Here is a 17,657-nt window from a genome sequence, read left to right on the forward strand (position 1 = left end):
CGGCCATATTTCGTTGACAAGGGCCTCCGCCCATGCTTTGATCTCGTCGAAATCAGGCAGACGCGGGATACTGACGGGTCAGTAACGGCAGAGCTTGTCTACACTCATCCGTTTAGTTTTTCCTGGTCTTTCTTTACTCGTCTTCGGACGTTTATGTGGCAACAACAGGGAGCCTCCGACGCATCTGAAAGAGAATTCATCGATTCGGCTCACACAAGGTCTATACAAAAGATTGTCAAGAATCGATTCATGCAGCTCTACGCGAGTGCGAGCGCCGAGGTCGCGTCTTGCTTTCTGCACTCTCAGCTACAAGATGCGCAAAAATGTGGCCGTCTGTGTTCATATTTTCGCGAGCGGGTACGGTCGAGCGTGATGCCGTTTACAGAACAGCAACGCGTAGCCCTGAGCTCTTTGAGCGACGAGGATATTATTCAAAAGGGTTTACAGCTTGGTAATGACAGCAACGAAAGGAACTATATGCGAGCTGTTGCATTTCTGGAGGAGCATATCTATGAGCCTTCCAGACGTGTGCAGGATGATGCTCCTCCCGCTAATCTTGGAATATCGGAAGCTCTGGGTCATAGTGGGCCCTTTTTTGAGAGCGGCTTTGTGCAAATGATTGTTGCGCATCAATTCTTTCTTTTGCTGTTATCAGTGCCAAGCATCGGGGTCTTGACTGGGTCGATGATTTTTGTCGCCTTTCCCGCAGTCTTTGCTTATAGCTTGGCTCAACTTTCGTCTTTTCCAGCTCAGCTTGGCAGTAACGTGGCAAAAGCCATATCCGATGATCTAGAACTTTCTTTTAAAGAGAGGAACATTAAGATTCTCGCTGCCATTTGCCTAGGAGACACGGACAGTATCTTGCAGAAACTGGTCGAAGTCCTCCTACCACCGGATTCGAGCGCCGAAATCGTGGACCGAGTTATTCTCCCATCACCGGAAGTTCTAGCTGTTTTGGCAAAGAACGACAGGTCAGTAGTTGAGGAACTCGTTTCTAAAGATATCAATGCCATCGCTATAGGAAGATATTCTTGGCTCAAGGAGTTAGAGGGGCTGGGCGTGAGTGCCGCAGACATGGCAGAGCTCCTACTTGATGAGTATAACGAATCTCCCTGGGTATTTGACAAGGAAGTCGAAGCAATCTCAAAGCCGCAAGCTTCAAAGCCAATCTTCAATCATCACTTTCCAGGCTGCGTTCACCACAGTCCCTGGGGAGGAAAGGATGTCAGCCCCACGGACTCCACCCATTCTCTCTCGCCAGGTGTCTCCTCTGGCTCTTTCCAAGATATGGACATTGCTTCAAAACTGCACAGCCGCTGTGGACTGGCCGGTGTTGCGCCTATCTCTGCCAGGAACGAATTGTGGAATGGAACTATAAGCTTCGTACAGGGAGGCAACGGCACGGCGGCTTTGGTGGCTTTTAATAATCCAGCAGACGATTTGAGCCATATCCTGCGACGCATTATAGTGGCGTTATGTAAAGTAGTGTGCCTGCGTAAGTATGCATGTTTCTGCCGCCGGCACACTTAGCAAGACCAACGTCCGCGATCTTGGCCACAGCATTTTGGCCACTCTGTTAAATGAGGATGTTCTCTGGCTTGAGTCCCCGATGTGTACATACAACTTTGGTCCTGTATATATACCAATCCTGCGCTGAACTGTCGGAAGGAGGGGGTATTTCGCAAATGGACGGCACATGACTGTGAAGACTCATCTCGACTCACTCCATTAGTCGTCAGAGCTCAAGCCCCAGCTTCCCCGGTAGAATCGCAGCAGTCCTCATAACATTCCCTTAACATGGTTCACGTTGTGGGGCAAGTTGAGGGGCACACTCACATGCTGTAGTCTCATGAGTTTGAGAAACTCTGTGTGAATCATTACACATTGCTCTCGATTCGCATCCGCCGAACGACGCTAAAAGCATTCTGTATTAGCGCAGGCTTCCGCGCGTACAACCAGCCCTGTCACGCGAATCAGATCCGTACTGAAAAGAGCAAAGTGTCCTTCCGATACTCTGTCGGCCCAAACTGAACACCCCACAATGGTTGCGTCGAGTGTGCAGCCCCACAGCCTCAGTCATCCCGCGAGATGGACGAAGGGGTGGAACCACAGACGCAACAGCTTGACCGCAGCGAGCTGGCAAAGCAAGTTGGGTGTATGGTTTCATGTGGATCACTGCAGCCGATAAATCATCGGTTCCATTTGTGCCACACACACAGCACACACCAATCAGCCTAACGGCTTCACTGGCAAACATAGTCCGCCGCACGAGATCCTTGGTTGGGCACCTTGGTTGGGCACCTTGTCGACTGGTTGCGCCACCTCTTTTCCCGGCTCTGGGTGTCGCGGTGGGAGTGAAGATATCACCATCCTCCGCCAGGCCCTGGCTGCAGGACAGCTGGCTGCTGCATTGGCCTAGCCAATAGAAAAGTAAGCATACACTAATCATGACACGGCAAGGCGCAACCCTGGGCAGTGGCTGCATTCGCGGGGTTCCACGGCGAAGTCCCGGATCCCCGTCCAATAAGGCATGAAGGAACAGCTATGACCCGCAGACACCTGCCTGGTGACTCCAGCCCGTATGATATCTGATCTGTCAATTTTACGTTCTCTGATGCAACCATAATCTCCTCTAGTCGCCCTGCAGTTTCGGTGTCTTGTCACCGCCACACACTATTTAATTCGCGCACTTCCTCGCTTCTTGAAGCTCCCTTTATACAGGAGTCGTCCCTCCTCCGTGCGGTACATGGCAACAACTCCATTGTTTAAGGCCATTTATGGTGCAGAACTCCACAAGTCATCATGCCCGACCCTCAAGACTACGCCATCGGCTGGATCTCTGCTATAAGGACTGAGTATGTTGCTGCCCAGGAATTTCTCGACGATGAGCACGGCCCGCCCGAGCTTTTGTCAAGCAACGATACCAACCACTACACTCTGGGCCGTATTGAGAAGCATAATGTCGTCATCGCAGTGTTGCCAGACGGTGAATACGGAACGTCTTCCGCGGCTAGTGTTGCAACGAACATGCTCCGTAGCTTCCCTAATATTAGGATTGGTGTGCTGGTCGGCATCGGTGGTGGCGCACCAACCCCGAAGCAGGACATTCGTCTGGGCGACATCGTGGTTAGTGCACCGCGCGACGGCCACGGCGGGGTGTTCCAATACGACTTTGGCAAAACGATCCAGGACAAGGCCTTTCAACACACAAGATTTCTAAACCAACCTCCGACAGCTCTGCGGACTGCATTAACCGGAATCAAGACTCAATATGAGAGGAAAGGCCATCAGCTCGAGGCGGCTGTCACCACCGTTCTCGAGAAAAATCCAAGATTGCGAGACAAATATAAGCGACCGGCGCCTGCTACTGATAGGCTGTTTAAGAGCGAGTTCACATGCGACCCGAGAGGCTGCGCGGCATTTTGTGCAAATGAGCCGTCGAATTTGGTCGCGCGGCGCGAACGGAGGACGAACGAGGATAACCCCGCAATCCATTACGGCTTAATCGCCTCCGCAAACCAGTTAATGAAGGATGCAACGGTTCGTGACAAGCTTGCAACGGAGAAAGATGTTCTGTGTTTTGAAATGGAGGCAGCAGGGCTAATGAATCACTTTCCCTGTCTGGTCATTCGTGGCATTTGCGACTACTCGGACTCGCACAAGAATAAGGAGTGGCAGCGGTACGCAGCAATGACGGCTGCAGCATATGCAAAAGATCTACTCTGCCAAATAACCCCAAGCAGGGTTGAAGCCGAGAAGAAGATCGCCGACATTCTATCTGGTTAGTCTCAGGGAGTCCAAGTATCATGACGATAATACATATTAATTTGCAATTATTAATATGACAGGCCTGCCAGAAGTTCTTAAAGAGCAACGAGACATTGCCAAGGAGCAGCTTCAAACCCAGAAAGATCTAGCCGAGCAGAGACTGTCCAGAGAGGAACAAGACGAAAGACAAAAGTGTCACCAACTATTCCGCCTCACGACTGGCAGCAAGGACGCAACATACGAGTGGTATAAAGACCGAGTTGCAGAACGGGTTGATGGCACGTGCTCGTGGCTCCTCAGGCACGAGAAGTTTCAGGACTGGTTGAAACAGGAGTCCGGTCCCTTGCTAGTCACAGCGGATCCTGGCTGTGGGAAGTCGGTGTTAGCCAAGTACCTGATTGACCACCAGATATCACAATCGGCACCATCGACGACCATCTGCTACTTCTTCTTCAAAGACCAAGACCAGAGCACCGTCCGGCAAGCCCTTTGTGCACTACTTCACCAGTTCTTCTCTCAGAGGCCCGCTCTGATCGAACATGCACTCCCGCCATTCCGCAAAAACGGGCCAGGTTTAATCGACTCTACCAAATCGCTGTGGGAGATTCTGCGAACCGCCGTACAGGACCCCCAGGCTGGACCTGTAAGCATTGTCCTTGATGCGCTGGACGAATGCGCCCAATCGGAGTTTGCAGACCTGATGCAGAAGGTTAAGGGCCAATGCCAAGGCGACAAGTTCAGCCACGGCAAGTTGAAGTATCTCCTGACAAGCCGCCCATATGAACAGATCGTGTCTGAGTTCCGTGATCTGTTGGAGAGTTTTCCAAATATCCGTATTCCAGGGGAACAACAGTCGGAGAAAATCAGCCAGGAGGTGAACCTTGTCATTACGCACCGCATCAATCAACTCTCGAAGAAGAAGGGCCTCTCAGACAAAATTAAGGTCCATCTAGAGAAAAGACTACAGGAGATTACCCACCGCACATATCTCTGGGCGTACCTTGTGTTCCAGTACTTAGAAGAGGAGAACTGGAAAAGGACACAGAAGGGAATTGATTCCACCATAAAATCGCTTCCTGGGAGTGTCAATCAGGCATATGAGCAAATCCTCAGCAAGTCTACGGAACGCCTGAAAGTTCAGAAAGCACTAAGTGTGATTTTGGTCGCGAGTCGGCCGCTGACACTCTCGGAAATGAATATTGCGTTGAATATAGACGAGAGTTCGCAGTCCATTCGTGACATTGATTTAGAGTCTGAGAAGGACTTTGAGTCAAGTCTCCGATCTCTATGTGGATTGTTCATTTCAATCCATCACGGCAGGATTTACTTCCTTCATCAAACTGCTCGCGAGTTTCTCCTCGCAGACCCGGCACGTGCAGTTAGTACGCCAGGGCTGCATTGGCATCGTTCTATCAGTACCAGCCAGGCACATGCTGTTCTTGCGAAGCTCTGCGTGCTCTATCTAAACTTGTACAACACTGACGATTCCATTTCGAGAAATGCGACTTTGGAGGCCAGCGATTCCGACGACAACCACTCCGTCGGGAGCCACTCGGTCAATGGCGACGCCCTCTTAAATTACTCAGCCAAAACTTGGGGCTGTCACTTTCGCGACGCCAATATCGTCGATGGCAATGGCACCATGGATTCCGCTTTAAAAATATGTGAGCCAAATTCCAAGGCATATTCCGTATGGTCTAAAATCTATTGGTATAGTAGAAACATGGCTAGTTCCTGTTGTACCACAGAGCTTATGCTAGCGTCGCATTTTGGACATGAAACCGTGGTCAAGCGCCTGCTTAACAATAACGCTGATATTGAGGCGAGGGCCGATAGTCTGACGCCACTCGCGCATGCGATAGAAGAACAGCACGTAACGGTTGTCAGGCTACTACTGGAAAAAGGAGCTATGGTGGACTATCATTATGATCCTGTAAGTAAAATCAACCTACCCGGAGTGGATGAGAGTGAGTTTGATACTGACATTCTTGTCCTTGGCTGGCGTAGCAAGTAAGTGAATCCGACCCGTGACGAATGACGAGAGTGAGTTTGATAGTTTGACGGCTGACATTGGTGTTCTTGGCTGGCGTAGGAGGTAAGTGAATCCGACCTGGGACGAATGACGAGAGTGAGTTTCATGTTTTGATGGCTTACATTGGTGTTCTTGGCTGGCGTAGTATGTAAGTGAATCCGACCTGGGACGAATGACGAGAGTGAGTTTGATGGTTTGATGGCTGACATTGGTGTTCTTGGATGGCGTAGCGAGTAAGTAAATCCGACCTGGGACGAGAGATGAGAGTGAGTTTGATAGTTTGACGGCTGACATTAGTGTTCTTGGCTGGCGTAGCGAGTAAGCGAATCCGACCTAGGACGACTGACGAGAGTGAGTTTAACGGTTTGATGGCTGACATTGGGGTTCCTGGCTGGCGTAGCCAGTAAGGGAATCTGACCCCGACGAACAACGAAAGTGAGTTTGATGGTTAGATGGCTAACATTGGTGTTCTTGGCTGGCGTAGCGAGTAAGTGAATCCGACCCGTGACGAATGATGAGAGTGAGTTTGATGGTTTGACGGCTGACATTGGTGTCCTTGGCTGGCGTAGTATGTAAGTGAATCTGACCCGGAACGAATGACGGGAGTGAGTTTGATGGCTGACATTGGTGTTCTTGGCTGGCGTAGTATGTAAGTGAATCTGACCTGGGACGAATGACGCGAGTGAGTTTGATGGTTTGATGGCTGACATTAGTGTTCTTGGCTGGCGTAGCGGGTAAGTGAATCTGACCCGTGACGAGAGTGAGTTTGATGGTTTGATGGCTGACATTAGTGTTCTTGGCTGGCGTAGCGAGTAAGTGAATCCGACCTGGGACGAAAGATGAGAGTGAGTTTGATAGTTTGACGGCTGACATTGGTGTTCTGGGCTGGCGTAGCGAGTAAGTGAATCCGACCCGTGACGAACGACGAGAGTGAGTTTGATGTTTTAATGGCTGACATTGGTGTTCTTGGCTGGCGTAGTCTGTAAGTGAATCCGACCTGGGACGAATGACAAGAGTGAGTTTGATGGTTTGATGGCTGACATTGGTGTTCTTGGCTGGCGTAGTCTGTAAGTGAATCCGACCCGTGACGAATGACGAAAGTGAGTTTGATGGTTTGATGGCTGACATTGGTGTTCTTGAATGGCGCAGAAGGTAAGTGAATCCGACCCGTGACGAATGATGAGAGTGAGTTTGATGGTTTGACGGCTGACATTGGTGTCCTTGGCTGGCGTAGTATGTAAGTGAATCTGACCCGGAACGAATGACGGGAGTGAGTTTGATGGCTGACATTGGTGTTCTTGGCTGGCGTAGTATGTAAGTGAATCGGACCTGGGACGAATGAAGAGAGCAAGTTTTATGACTGACATTGGCGCCCTCGGCTCGCGTAGCGAGTAAGTGAAAGTAGCTACAGAAAACCGACTTATTGTTAATGAATTTCCAGACGCCTCTATCACGAGCAGCAGAGAAAGGAGATGAGAAGATTGTTGATTTACTGCTCGAACATAATGCTGAACCGCAGTTAAAAGATATGGCTGGCGAAACTCCGATGTCACGTGCAATACAGATAGGGAATGTGGCGGTTGAGAATCGCTTAAGGATGGCTCTTGGTAAAGAAACCCCTTCTAAGTGACGCGGGTGCATTTACTGATGCTTCTACTAGAGAAGTCTTCTCATAAAGTCTCTGGTTAGGCGCCGGGTATGGACTGGAGCGATTTTCTTCTGCGTATATCAGACACACTACTCTTTGCCAGCTCTTTCTAAAGTATTGCTTAATTTTTCAACATGACTGAAGAGGCAGCTTACAAAGCGAATATCAAGGTGCAATCTAAGTACATATGGTCACCCATTGTGTGCCGACGTTGCAATCCAGTGTCGGCACTCTGTATCAGGATGAATGGAAAATGAACAGAGGATCGGTTTATTCGATAGCTAAGTATTTACGCTACTCCAGGCCGAGCTGGCGGCACTATTCAGCGAACGCAGCGGATGTAATGTGAGGTGCACTATCGTTGTCCTCTTTTGCACACTGCTTTCAGACTTTGCTGCCGTTGTATTGCGCTAACAAATAGTGTGCAAAGAGGATGCCACTTCACAGTACTAATCGCGGAGTCTTTCATATTGCGCGGCGGAAAAAAAAACACACACGAAAACAAAATAAGCATCAATGTTCAGTCGACAAAGATTTTGCTCGGAGAAACCTAGCAGACAAGATCAAGAACAGCTTGCCAAAAATGGCTTGCGTTCGAATGGAGGCCATACACACCACTCAGTAGCCTGCGATCGCTTGTGCGGGTAACCTAGCGATCGTAATGGTGCAGATGGTTGGCCTTGGTGCTTGAAAGGGCGCTCGGCATTGCGGGGCTTGGCAGCCAGGGTAACGCTGGAGCAAAGATGCTTGCGTCGAGAATCTTCCGTGCCACTGTACCTTGAGAATTGCATTCGATATTCATTCATTCATTCATTGTTTTATTACGCCCGGTGGCCTCCAGCCAACAGGGCTCACTAGCTATGCCTAGATACGTGTTTAGCACTTAGGTTTTAGTCAGCTGCGGGGCAACGGCGGGCGCAGCGAAAGTGAGAATTTTCTCCTCCCAGATTGCCTTCGTACGTACCTGGGCATTTTCTCAAGCACATCAAAGCGTGCTGCTCACATGGGCTGCCATTGTTAAGACGTATGCGCATTTGCTCTACAACGCCGGACCGAACAAGCATCATCGAAGTAGGCCACAATTCCAGGTCCTACTCAGGGGCTACCCGTTTTGGGAACATTATAAGGCAGCTTTTCGAAGGCAGCCTTGATGCAGATCGTGGCCCGTAGAACTAGAGCGAGGCTGTGCTGTGGCAGCCTGCAGATTTGCCTAGCACGAAGCCATGCAACGTCATGTATAATATCTTGCTCGGTCACCTCTTCTCAACGTTCAAACTCTCCTCACAGACACCAAGCATCCTTCCACTCTATCGTGTTTATGCAAAGCCATGGAACCTGTCGGGCTGGCTGTCGGGGTTCTTGGGCTTGCCGGCCTATTCAGTACCTGTTTGGATGCCATTGGGCGGTTTGAGTCCTGGAGGAACTTTGCAGACGAGTCACAACTGGTCCGCACTCTTTTGGAGGGCCAAAGGCTGCTTCTACAGCGCTGGGGCCGCGATGTCGGGCTAGACAACGGAACGTTATCGGCCGACCACCACGAAGCCCTAAATGACCCGAAGATACTTTCGACAATCCGCATGCATCTATCAGAGATCGAAAAAATCTGCACCAATGAAGACGGCGCATTTCTACTTTCGGGCGGTACAACCGCAGGACAAAAGAGCGGCGCACGTTTTCTCCGAACCCATCCCGAAGCGAGCGCACTTCCCGAGTCGAGGCGGCAGAAGATGAAGTGGGCATTGAGGGACAAGGCAAAATTCACGATGCAAGCTGAAACGCTGATGTGCCTTGTGCAGGCTCTGCGCGAGTTGGTTCCCGTCGATGGGGCGAAAATTATAAGACCTGCGCCGCGGGAATGTGGCAATGGTGCTCTCCGTCGCATAGACGGTACGCATTTTTCCTGACATTTATTACGCAAGCTAACGACAGCCACTAAACTCGTTTCCCGGCAAGGACCCTTGGGCTGTCGAGTTTGAACAGATCCTGGCCAAGATGGAAGGTTAGTTGCACGCCGCTCCTCTCGAACCTTGCTGACTGGCGCAGCGGTGACGCGGAAAGATGTGTATGCATGGCTGCTGGGCCCTCATGTTTCCAATGGACTGTACGAAGACGCGATTGAGGCTAGACTGGACGGCACCTTCGACTGGTTTCTCACACAAACCTTGTTTCTTGACTGGATCTCTCCCGATTTCCCGGCAAAGATGGCCAAGACTATGTGGATTCATGGGGCACCGGGGTGTGGGAAGACCATTCTGTGCTCAAGGATTGTGGAACATCTGCGCTCCACGCTCGATCCGCCACCAGCGCATTTTTTTTATTCCTTCGACGACCAAGAGAGCCGCAGAGATCCGTTCGTGGCGGTTCGATCGTGGCTCACTCAGGTACTCCCTCACCCAGCCGCGTTCGAGCTGGTAAAGGAGGAATGGGAGTCTCAGGATGGCCAGGCAGCGTCGCGGGCTGACGTCTTGACGGTTTTCCGAAAGATTGTTCGGGCCATTCCGAAGTTGACCTTTGTTCTTGATGGCCTCGATGAATGTGATGGAGCAAACCAACCCTGGGAAGCCGACCACATGTCTGTGGCCAATTTTCTCAAGACCATCAAGCAAGCGGTCGCCGGTACTACTACAAGAGTCATGATTGTCAGTCGCAACATGTCCGAAATTCGACAAGCTATGCTTCGCGATGAAGGTGCGACATGCATTGAGTACAAGCTCTCTTGCGACGATGTCCAACCGGATATAGAATTGTACGCCAGAAGCGTTGTCAACGAGAAACTACACAATAAAGACGATACCGTAAAAAACAACATCTCTCTCAGGCTAGCAAGTCGCTGCAATGGCCAGTTTTTATGGATCAAGTTGCAAGGACATACGCTCCGCAGTAGCAAGAACAAGAAACAGCTCGAGGCATCCATTGATCGGTCACCAACTGCGCTGACACACCTCTACGAGCGAGACTGGCAGAAATTACTGGGTCTCCCACCGGAGGAAAGCACACGAGCCATTCACCTCTTGCGATGGGCGGCATTTGCCCTACGTCCGCTTACAGTCGCTGAAATAACGGAAGCGCTGCTCATCAACGATGACTGTGTCGATTTTCCTGTTGATGAGATGCCAGACTCTATCGATCAAGACTACGTCGATGGAGAAATACGGCGCCTCTGCGGGTCTCTCGTGGAGATTCGCAGCGCGCCGTTGGACCCCATCGTTGGCTCCCAGACTGTGCATCTCGCACATTTCTCCGTCAAGGAGTTTTTTGTCAGCAGAGTGACCGCAGGAGAAAACGTCGTGGTAGCTAATGAGCGGCTGCGCAACTCCAACGAAGCGACGCAAAACAGCGTCCTTGCCTTGATGTGTCTTCGTTACGTGAATTTTCGCACCGTTTGGCTTGGTCAAGATGAAGAGTCAGACAAAGTCGTAGGTTCATTCCTGAATTATGCGGCCGGCTCGTGGTACAAGCACGCAGTGGTGTGTAAACCGATCGACAGTGAGGTGATCAGGTTTATTAATGACTTTTTCAACGAGAGCAATGAGTGGCATTTGTGGCGGAAGTGGTATGACAAAGAAGTTAATGAATTGGAAGCAGCAAGTGAAAGAACGGTGGCCACACCGCTTTGCTACGCCGCGCAACTGTGTTTGACGGGCACAGTCAGTTTCCTAATACATAAAAGGCGGTACAGCATAAATAAGCAAGCACCGTCGGGTGCGACCGCACTAGCAGTGAGCTGCAGAAAGGGAGACGCCGAGATAGTCGGGATGCTCCTGGATGCCGGGGCTGATACGGCTATTGCGGAAGACAACGGATGGACACCACTTCACGCGGCAGCTACGAGAGGCCACGTCGAGGTAAACAGGCTGCTTCTCGAGCAGGGGGCTGATATCACGGCTCAAAATAATGATGGATGGACACCACTCCATGCAGCAGCCCTCAAAGGCCACGTCGAGGTGGTCAAGCTGCTTCTAGAGAAAGGCGCCAACATCACAGCTGTGATTAATAACGGAGGGACACCACTCCATGCAGCAGCTCACAGCGGCCACGTCGAGGCCGTGAAGCTGCTTCTGGAGAACAGGGCCGATGCCGCAGTTGCGGGTAATAGCGGATGGACACCACTTCACGCAGCAGCTAAAAAGGGCCACGTCAAGGTGGTGAAGCTGCTTTTGGAGAAGGGGGCCGATGTCACTTGTGCAAATAAGAATGGATGGACACCACTCCATGCGGCAGCTCTGGGCGGCCGCGTCGAGGTAGTCGAGCTGCTTCTCGAGAAGGGGGCCAATGCCACGGTTGCTGGTAGTAATGGATGGACACCACTTCACGCGGCAGCTATCCGAGGCCACGCCGAGGTGGTGAAGGTACTTCTCGAGAAGGGGGCCTCTGCCACGGTTGTGGGTAGCAACGGATGGATACCACTTCACGCAGCATCTTTCGACGGTCACGTCGAGGTAGTCAAGCTGCTTTTGAACAAGGGGGCTGATATCGCGGCTACCGATAGTGATGGGTGGACATCGCTTCACGCAGCAGCTTGCGATGGCCACTTCGAGGCGGTGAAGCTGCTTTTAGAAAAGGGGGCCGATGTCACGGCTGCCAATAGTGATGGAACGACACCACTTCACGCAGCAGCTTGCAATGGCCACTTCGAGGTGGTAGAACTACTCCTGGGGAAGGGAGCCGATGTCGCAAATCGTAATGGATGGACACCACTCCACGTAGCAGCTCTCAAAGGCCATTTCGAGGTGGTCAAACTGCTTTTAGAGAAGGGGGCCGATATCACAGCTGCAGATGATAACAGATGGACACCACTTTACGCAGCAGCTAGCGGTAACCATGTCAAGGTCGTCAAGCTGTTTCTCGAGAATGGGGCTGATGTCACGGCTGCCGATAGTAATGGATGGACACCGCTTTACACATCAGCTCTTGACGGCCACGTTAAGGTGGCTAAGCTGCTTCTCGAGCATGGGGCTGATGTCACGGCTGCGAGCAATGATGGATGGACAGCACTCAATACAGCAGCTTTAAATGGCCATGTCGAGGTGGTGAAGCTGCTTTTGGAAAAGGCGGCCGATGTCACAGCTGCGAGTAATGATGGATGGACAGCACTCAATACAGCAGCTTTGAATGGCCATGTCGAGGTGGTGAAGCTGCTTTTGGAAAAGGCGGCCGATGTCACAGCTGCGAGTAATGATGGGTGGACACCAATTCACTCAGCAGCGGATGAAAGCCACGTCGAGGTGGTCAAACTGCTTCTCGAGAACGGAGCCGATGTCACGGCTGCAAAAAATGATGGATGGACACCACTTATTACAGCAGCTAGCAATGGCCACGTCGAGGTGGTCAACCTGCTTCTCGAGAACGGAGCCGATGTCACGGCTGCCGAAAGCGATGGATGGACACCACTCAATACAGCAGCTAGCAATGGCCACGTCGACATGGTTAAACTGCTTCTCGGGAACGGGGCTGATGTCACGGCTGCAAATCATGATGGATGGACACCACTCAATACAGCTGCCAGCAATGGCCACGTCGAAGTGACTAGACTGCTTCTTGAGAATGGAGCCGATGATATGACTACAGATTGTCACGGGTGGACGCCACTTCACCTCGCTTCTCAATACGGGCATTTTGAAGTTGTTAAAATACTTGTAGAGAAGAAGTCTCTTGTTGATATGGTGGATGTCGATGGCCGCTCGGCTCTTTTCTACGCTTGCGCGAGGGGACACGTGGAGGTGGTCGAGCATCTTCTGCTTTGTGACGCTGCGATAAACACTGCCGACCGCTATGGTGCAACTCCTCTATTCGCTGCTACGAGAAACAGCCATGAGAAGGTTGTGACGTGCTTGCTTGCCGTGGATTGTGGCTTCGATCATTTTGTCGACGGCCTCGGTCGAACGTTGCTATGGTGGGCTGCGAGGAGCGGGAATGCTCAGGTAATGGAGGTGATCGTTCAATTTGCGAGAAAAAAAGGTATTCAAACCAGCGACAATGACTTGGCCGTGGGGTATAGTCCGACGACGCATGATGAGTCCTCGGCTTGGTGCGACTGCTGCACCCGTTACATTGGGAGAAGCGACAGTCACCTCGTCTGTCTTAAGTGCCATGGCGGCAGCTTTGACCTCTGCGTAGAGTGTCATGAATTTGGCGCGTGGTGTCACGATCGTTCGCATAATTTGATACCCCATGATATGCATGCATCTTAGACACGACAGGCACGACTGCAGACTGTGGAATTGCCGGTGCTTTCGCATTATCTACCAGTGTACACTAAAGTTGACCAGCGTAGCGGCCTGGCTACCTAAAAAAGGCCTCGTGGTAGCATAGTATCCAAAAAAAAGGCATACATGGCATATTAGCTTCATTAATGTCCGCTCTTAAACACTTTTGGGGGGGTTTTCCTGCATACAATCGGCATCTTTGACAAGTTCGCGCGTTTCGACCAGTATAACTTCCGTGCCTAAACCATATCATGGCTGAAAGTCGTGTCATGGCCGAAAATCGCGTCGCGGCGAAAGGCCGTGTTGTGGCTAAAACGGGGACTAATAGATGCACCGCCGGGGGAATGGCATAGCCATAGTCCGCAACAGTTATGCAGAAAATCATCCGATGGGCTTGCCGGAGATTGTCGAAACGGCGGTCATGCTAATAGCGGCAAAACTGATATCACCATCACACTGGACGTCGAAGAGACTGGCGAGGCGGAGTAGCATGTGTTTAGGGAGTGGGCATGAGAACGTGCGAGGCATCGACGGCAGGTCGTAGCGTGGCGGCGTAGCCCACGGCCACGAGTGCAGAGCGGCGAAAAGAAAGCACGGTGTGGTGAGCGGTCGGGTGTGAAGGGTATTGTTTGGGACGCGGAATTTTCGGAGTCAAATCTGAGTCGCCAATAGCGCATCGTCGGACGATCACACGGCGATATGATGGACGACGGGATAGCGACAACGATGATGGACGAGACGGAAACAGAACAGCGTCAGTCGCGAAGCGCGAGGATCAAAGGCAGCGGTTCGAGCTTGCCAACTTCAATTGGTAACCACTTTGCCAGCATCAAAGTAGTTGCTTGCGCTGCCATTGCTCGGGTAGCGATTCGGCAATGGCATGACATATCCGCGCTGATTTGCAACAATTCGGATGTCGTTGCGCACAAAATCCGTTGAATAGTGCGTATGGCCAAATACCCAAGTCTTGACAGGGCTCCAATCCCCGGATGCCAGCATCTCAGTGGCAAACGCCGAAGACCACAAATTATGTGCGTGCTCAGGCTGCGAAGTTCCATCAAGGCATGGAGCGTGGTGTGTAGCAATAAGTAAATTTCTCGTCTGCTGCGTTGCAGCTGCGGTCAGGTTGGCAACTTCCTTGCGTAGCCAAGCAGCCTCTCGAGCGTGGACGCTATTGTGCTTGTCAGGAGTCCAATCGCGGATTTTCTTGAAGTCTCTCACCCTGGATTGCACGATGCTGGTCTTCTCTTCCGGTATCAAGGACCACAGTGTACAGCCAAGGATAGAAAGTTTGGACCGCGGGCTGTCCCATCGCGTTCTGTTTAAGAGTACAAGTCGCTGGTCTAGGACCGGTTCGTCTGCGAGACGCTGTGCTGTATCAAGTGCGTCATTATAGTTCAACCCATAAAACTCGTGGTTGCCCAAGACAAGGAATACGGTCTCGAAGCGTGATGTTTGGGCTCGCAAGAACGTCAAGTAGTTCTCATAATCGGCCAGGCGACCAATGTCGCCAGCTAATAACAGGTAGGGGGCGCTTACGGGGAAAGTGAAGGACGCGTATTGTTGACCGATCTCGAGATGCAGATCAGAGAGTATCTGTATTCGGTTGTGCCACGATCGGTGCAGAAGCCTCAAAACAAAGGATTTCATTCTGTCTGCGGAACAGTCGTGCAACAGTCGGGTGCCTGAATCACAGGTCGAAGCCGTAGCTGTGAAAACTAGGCTGCACGGCACGTGTCGGCAACTGGGTGGATCCGGGGGGGAGACGGCAGAGAGCAAACGCGGCCATTGATGGGGACACCTGTAACATGGAATCACCATGCCCGGTATCCCATCGAACGCGCACGATGACGCTCGCAACAATCGTGAGCAGTATTCTCGGAGAAAATAGCATCCCTTCATGCATCATCGGCGAATTAGCATTGAATTATTATAACGTTCCGCGGGCTTGTTATGTGCGTGTACTATCCACATATGTCTTAGGTTTGTTCAACACTAACGACATGGAGCAGGACTTAGAATTATGCGTTCCGCGAGGAAGCAGCATTGTCGCAGCTGCCAGACTTTGCCTGTCTGGCTATTTTCAACCCTGTGGCCTAGAAAAAGAGGTCAACAACTATACAAAGTATAAACGGGGCTTTCCCCGGCTAATGACGACCTTTTTGGAGGGCAAACAACGATTCGTCGTTATCTTCACGGCCAATGTCTATGGGTTGGAACCTCTCGAGCGCAATACTTTGATTCCTGGAGGTATAAAGGGGGGGTTCAGCAAAGAAATTGTTGATTTGCCTTCAGAGGAGATGGTGACTCTACCCCTGCCTCGACTGCCCCCCTTTTTGGCCGGTTTGGCCACCAAATTCCTCCTCACAGACGATGATCATGCCATGATTGCTGTTGAGCAGCTGGTTGATGGGATGAACCTGGATGAAAGCTGGGTGAATTCCCAGCTTGCAGACTGCTCACAAACAGTGCGTGACATGGTTATTGCGCTAATAAATGGTAAGCAGTCCAGGATCGACTATTTCTCGGATAACCAGGTCACTTGCTTTATTCGCGATGAAGTAGAAGCTGTCCATGTGAGATCAATCACTGGATACATATGACTCATAGTACCTACTGTGAGGGAGGGCGTTTTGGAGAGGCGCCTTTGAGGCGGTTCGTTTGTGGCGGGCTTTTTATTGTTGATAGGTCCTCTCTGTTTCAGCGGATATCTACTAGTTAATTTTGTACGCATACGCAATCGCTTTACCGGCCTGGAGAGGTGGAGAAAAGGGGGGGAGTCGTTTTTGTAATGCGCTCAGGACTCAAATCAAGACTGAAGTATTTACTCCGCATGGCTGCATTGCTGCCTACACTTTTGGCCAATAAGGCTGCATACAGCTGTTGTAAACGCCCGTCTCGTGCACACACCCCACGGCAAAGAAATCATTGTGTCGGACAAGGAAAGTGAATTATATTTTTTCATTTCTGAACCCTGGAAAAACATCATCTGCTTTTTGAAAAAAAAAAAAAAAAACGAAACCATGATCCAGGAGCGCCTCAATGATGCCGCCATAGCCCTGCAACGCGCTTTCAGTGAGCGTGGCATAGCTTATGGAATTTTTGGAGGTTATGCAATCAACCTACTCGGAGGCTTCCGGACGACGAAAGACATTGACTGCATCGCATCGGTGGCTAAAAATGAGGTAATCAGGATACTTGACGGCCAACACGGGTTTGAAGTCGTGTCACAGGCCCGTCAAGACTATGTTGCCTTTCTCTGGTCTGATAAGCCGGACAAACGCAACGCTGTTTTGGTGGAAATTTTTTGTGAACAATTTCCAGGTTCGTCCTTGCGATTGCTGACTAGAATAAGCATTACTGAATGACAGTCATGGCAGGAGCCGAGCATTCGATGGCAGGTGTGCCGCTCAAAAGCATTGCCATCCACGGCGCCGCTCTAGGGCAGGGCACTTCCTGTCTCCTCTCAACATTCTACTTGTTCAAGGGAAAGCTTCGCGCAGCTGCCACCCGAGCTAAATACCACGATACAGCGGATTTGAGGCTGTTGGAGGACAAGTATGGAGAGGAAATTAAATCGCTGAGCGGGGGCCTTAATCTGAACTACGTCGGGCTTGCTATGAAAAGATATCCGGAGCTGGAGCGGCTTTTCGAGAGGCTGGGAGTGGACGTGCTGCAGGCTCGTCAAGTGACGAAACACGCCGACCTCGGCAACCTTCCTCGTCCCTCGCCCGGGGATGTTCAGCGCGGACTGCTTGCATGAACCTTGTTAAATTATACACAACTCCATTGTGGTGGCCGTGGTCGCGATTATCGAGAAGCTGTCTCTGGCGCAAGTTTGCCATTGAAGTTTACTCCAGCCGGGTGTAAAGAACTGCTGCGGGTCGTTGAGGTACTGTTTGGCGGGGTTGCGATGCTGGCTTACGTTCCGCTCACAAAACGGGGAGGCTCTATAAAATTCAGCGCCACTTCATTTTTATAGCTTGTAAGAAAAACACAATTT

The 17,657-nt window shown here is 51.1% G+C and overlaps 8 protein-coding genes across 8 annotated transcripts; 5 read left to right on the forward strand and 3 right to left on the reverse strand.

The window, feature by feature from the left end:
- Positions 1-1,742: 1,742 nt before the first annotated feature.
- On the reverse strand, positions 1,743-2,485 carry LMH87_001513 (uncharacterized protein; the record flags this gene model as incomplete). The annotated part of the gene is made up of 4 exons (XM_056192800.1): positions 1,743-1,778; positions 1,837-1,914; positions 1,986-2,027; positions 2,441-2,485. 4 exons carry the CDS (start codon positions 2,483-2,485, stop codon positions 1,743-1,745), a joined length of 201 nt encoding a protein of 66 aa, XP_056049901.1.
- A 317-nt stretch (positions 2,486-2,802) lies between these two features.
- Positions 2,803-5,609, forward strand: LMH87_001514 (uncharacterized protein; the record flags this gene model as incomplete). The annotated part of the gene is made up of 4 exons (XM_056192802.1): positions 2,803-3,781; positions 3,849-4,411; positions 4,484-5,432; positions 5,605-5,609. The coding sequence occupies 4 exons, from the start codon at positions 2,803-2,805 to the stop codon at positions 5,607-5,609; spliced, it is 2,496 nt and encodes an 831-aa protein (XP_056049902.1).
- Positions 5,610-7,635: 2,026 nt separating this feature from the next.
- On the forward strand, positions 7,636-9,287 carry LMH87_001515 (uncharacterized protein; the record flags this gene model as incomplete). The annotated part of the gene is made up of 6 exons (XM_056192803.1): positions 7,636-7,733; positions 7,879-7,894; positions 8,396-8,404; positions 8,471-8,519; positions 8,736-9,180; positions 9,245-9,287. 6 exons carry the CDS (start codon positions 7,636-7,638, stop codon positions 9,285-9,287), a joined length of 660 nt encoding a protein of 219 aa, XP_056049903.1.
- Positions 9,288-9,440: 153 nt separating this feature from the next.
- Positions 9,441-11,087, forward strand: LMH87_001516 (uncharacterized protein; the record flags this gene model as incomplete). The annotated part of the gene is made up of 3 exons (XM_056192804.1): positions 9,441-9,447; positions 9,492-10,864; positions 11,034-11,087. 3 exons carry the CDS (start codon positions 9,441-9,443, stop codon positions 11,085-11,087), a joined length of 1,434 nt encoding a protein of 477 aa, XP_056049904.1.
- A 116-nt stretch (positions 11,088-11,203) lies between these two features.
- Positions 11,204-13,639, forward strand: LMH87_001517 (uncharacterized protein; the record flags this gene model as incomplete). Its single annotated transcript, XM_056192805.1, has 2 exons — positions 11,204-12,475; positions 12,575-13,639. The coding sequence occupies 2 exons, from the start codon at positions 11,204-11,206 to the stop codon at positions 13,637-13,639; spliced, it is 2,337 nt and encodes a 778-aa protein (XP_056049905.1).
- An 819-nt stretch (positions 13,640-14,458) lies between these two features.
- On the reverse strand, positions 14,459-15,556 carry LMH87_001518 (uncharacterized protein; the record flags this gene model as incomplete). The annotated part of the gene is made up of 5 exons (XM_056192806.1): positions 14,459-14,825; positions 14,876-14,896; positions 15,005-15,027; positions 15,194-15,250; positions 15,473-15,556. 5 exons carry the CDS (start codon positions 15,554-15,556, stop codon positions 14,459-14,461), a joined length of 552 nt encoding a protein of 183 aa, XP_056049906.1.
- A 93-nt stretch (positions 15,557-15,649) lies between these two features.
- LMH87_001519 (uncharacterized protein) lies at positions 15,650-16,583 on the reverse strand (the record flags this gene model as incomplete). Its single annotated transcript, XM_056192807.1, has 7 exons — positions 15,650-15,750; positions 15,813-15,898; positions 15,968-16,074; positions 16,122-16,143; positions 16,201-16,222; positions 16,272-16,325; positions 16,565-16,583. The coding sequence occupies 7 exons, from the start codon at positions 16,581-16,583 to the stop codon at positions 15,650-15,652; spliced, it is 411 nt and encodes a 136-aa protein (XP_056049907.1).
- Positions 16,584-16,677: 94 nt separating this feature from the next.
- On the forward strand, positions 16,678-17,417 carry LMH87_001520 (uncharacterized protein; the record flags this gene model as incomplete). The annotated part of the gene is made up of 2 exons (XM_056192808.1): positions 16,678-16,978; positions 17,035-17,417. The coding sequence occupies 2 exons, from the start codon at positions 16,678-16,680 to the stop codon at positions 17,415-17,417; spliced, it is 684 nt and encodes a 227-aa protein (XP_056049908.1).
- Positions 17,418-17,657: the final 240 nt, after the last annotated feature.

This window comes from Akanthomyces muscarius, chromosome 3 (genome assembly GCF_028009165.1).
Source record: "Akanthomyces muscarius strain Ve6 chromosome 3, whole genome shotgun sequence".
NCBI classification, from domain to species: domain Eukaryota; kingdom Fungi; phylum Ascomycota; class Sordariomycetes; order Hypocreales; family Cordycipitaceae; genus Akanthomyces; species Akanthomyces muscarius.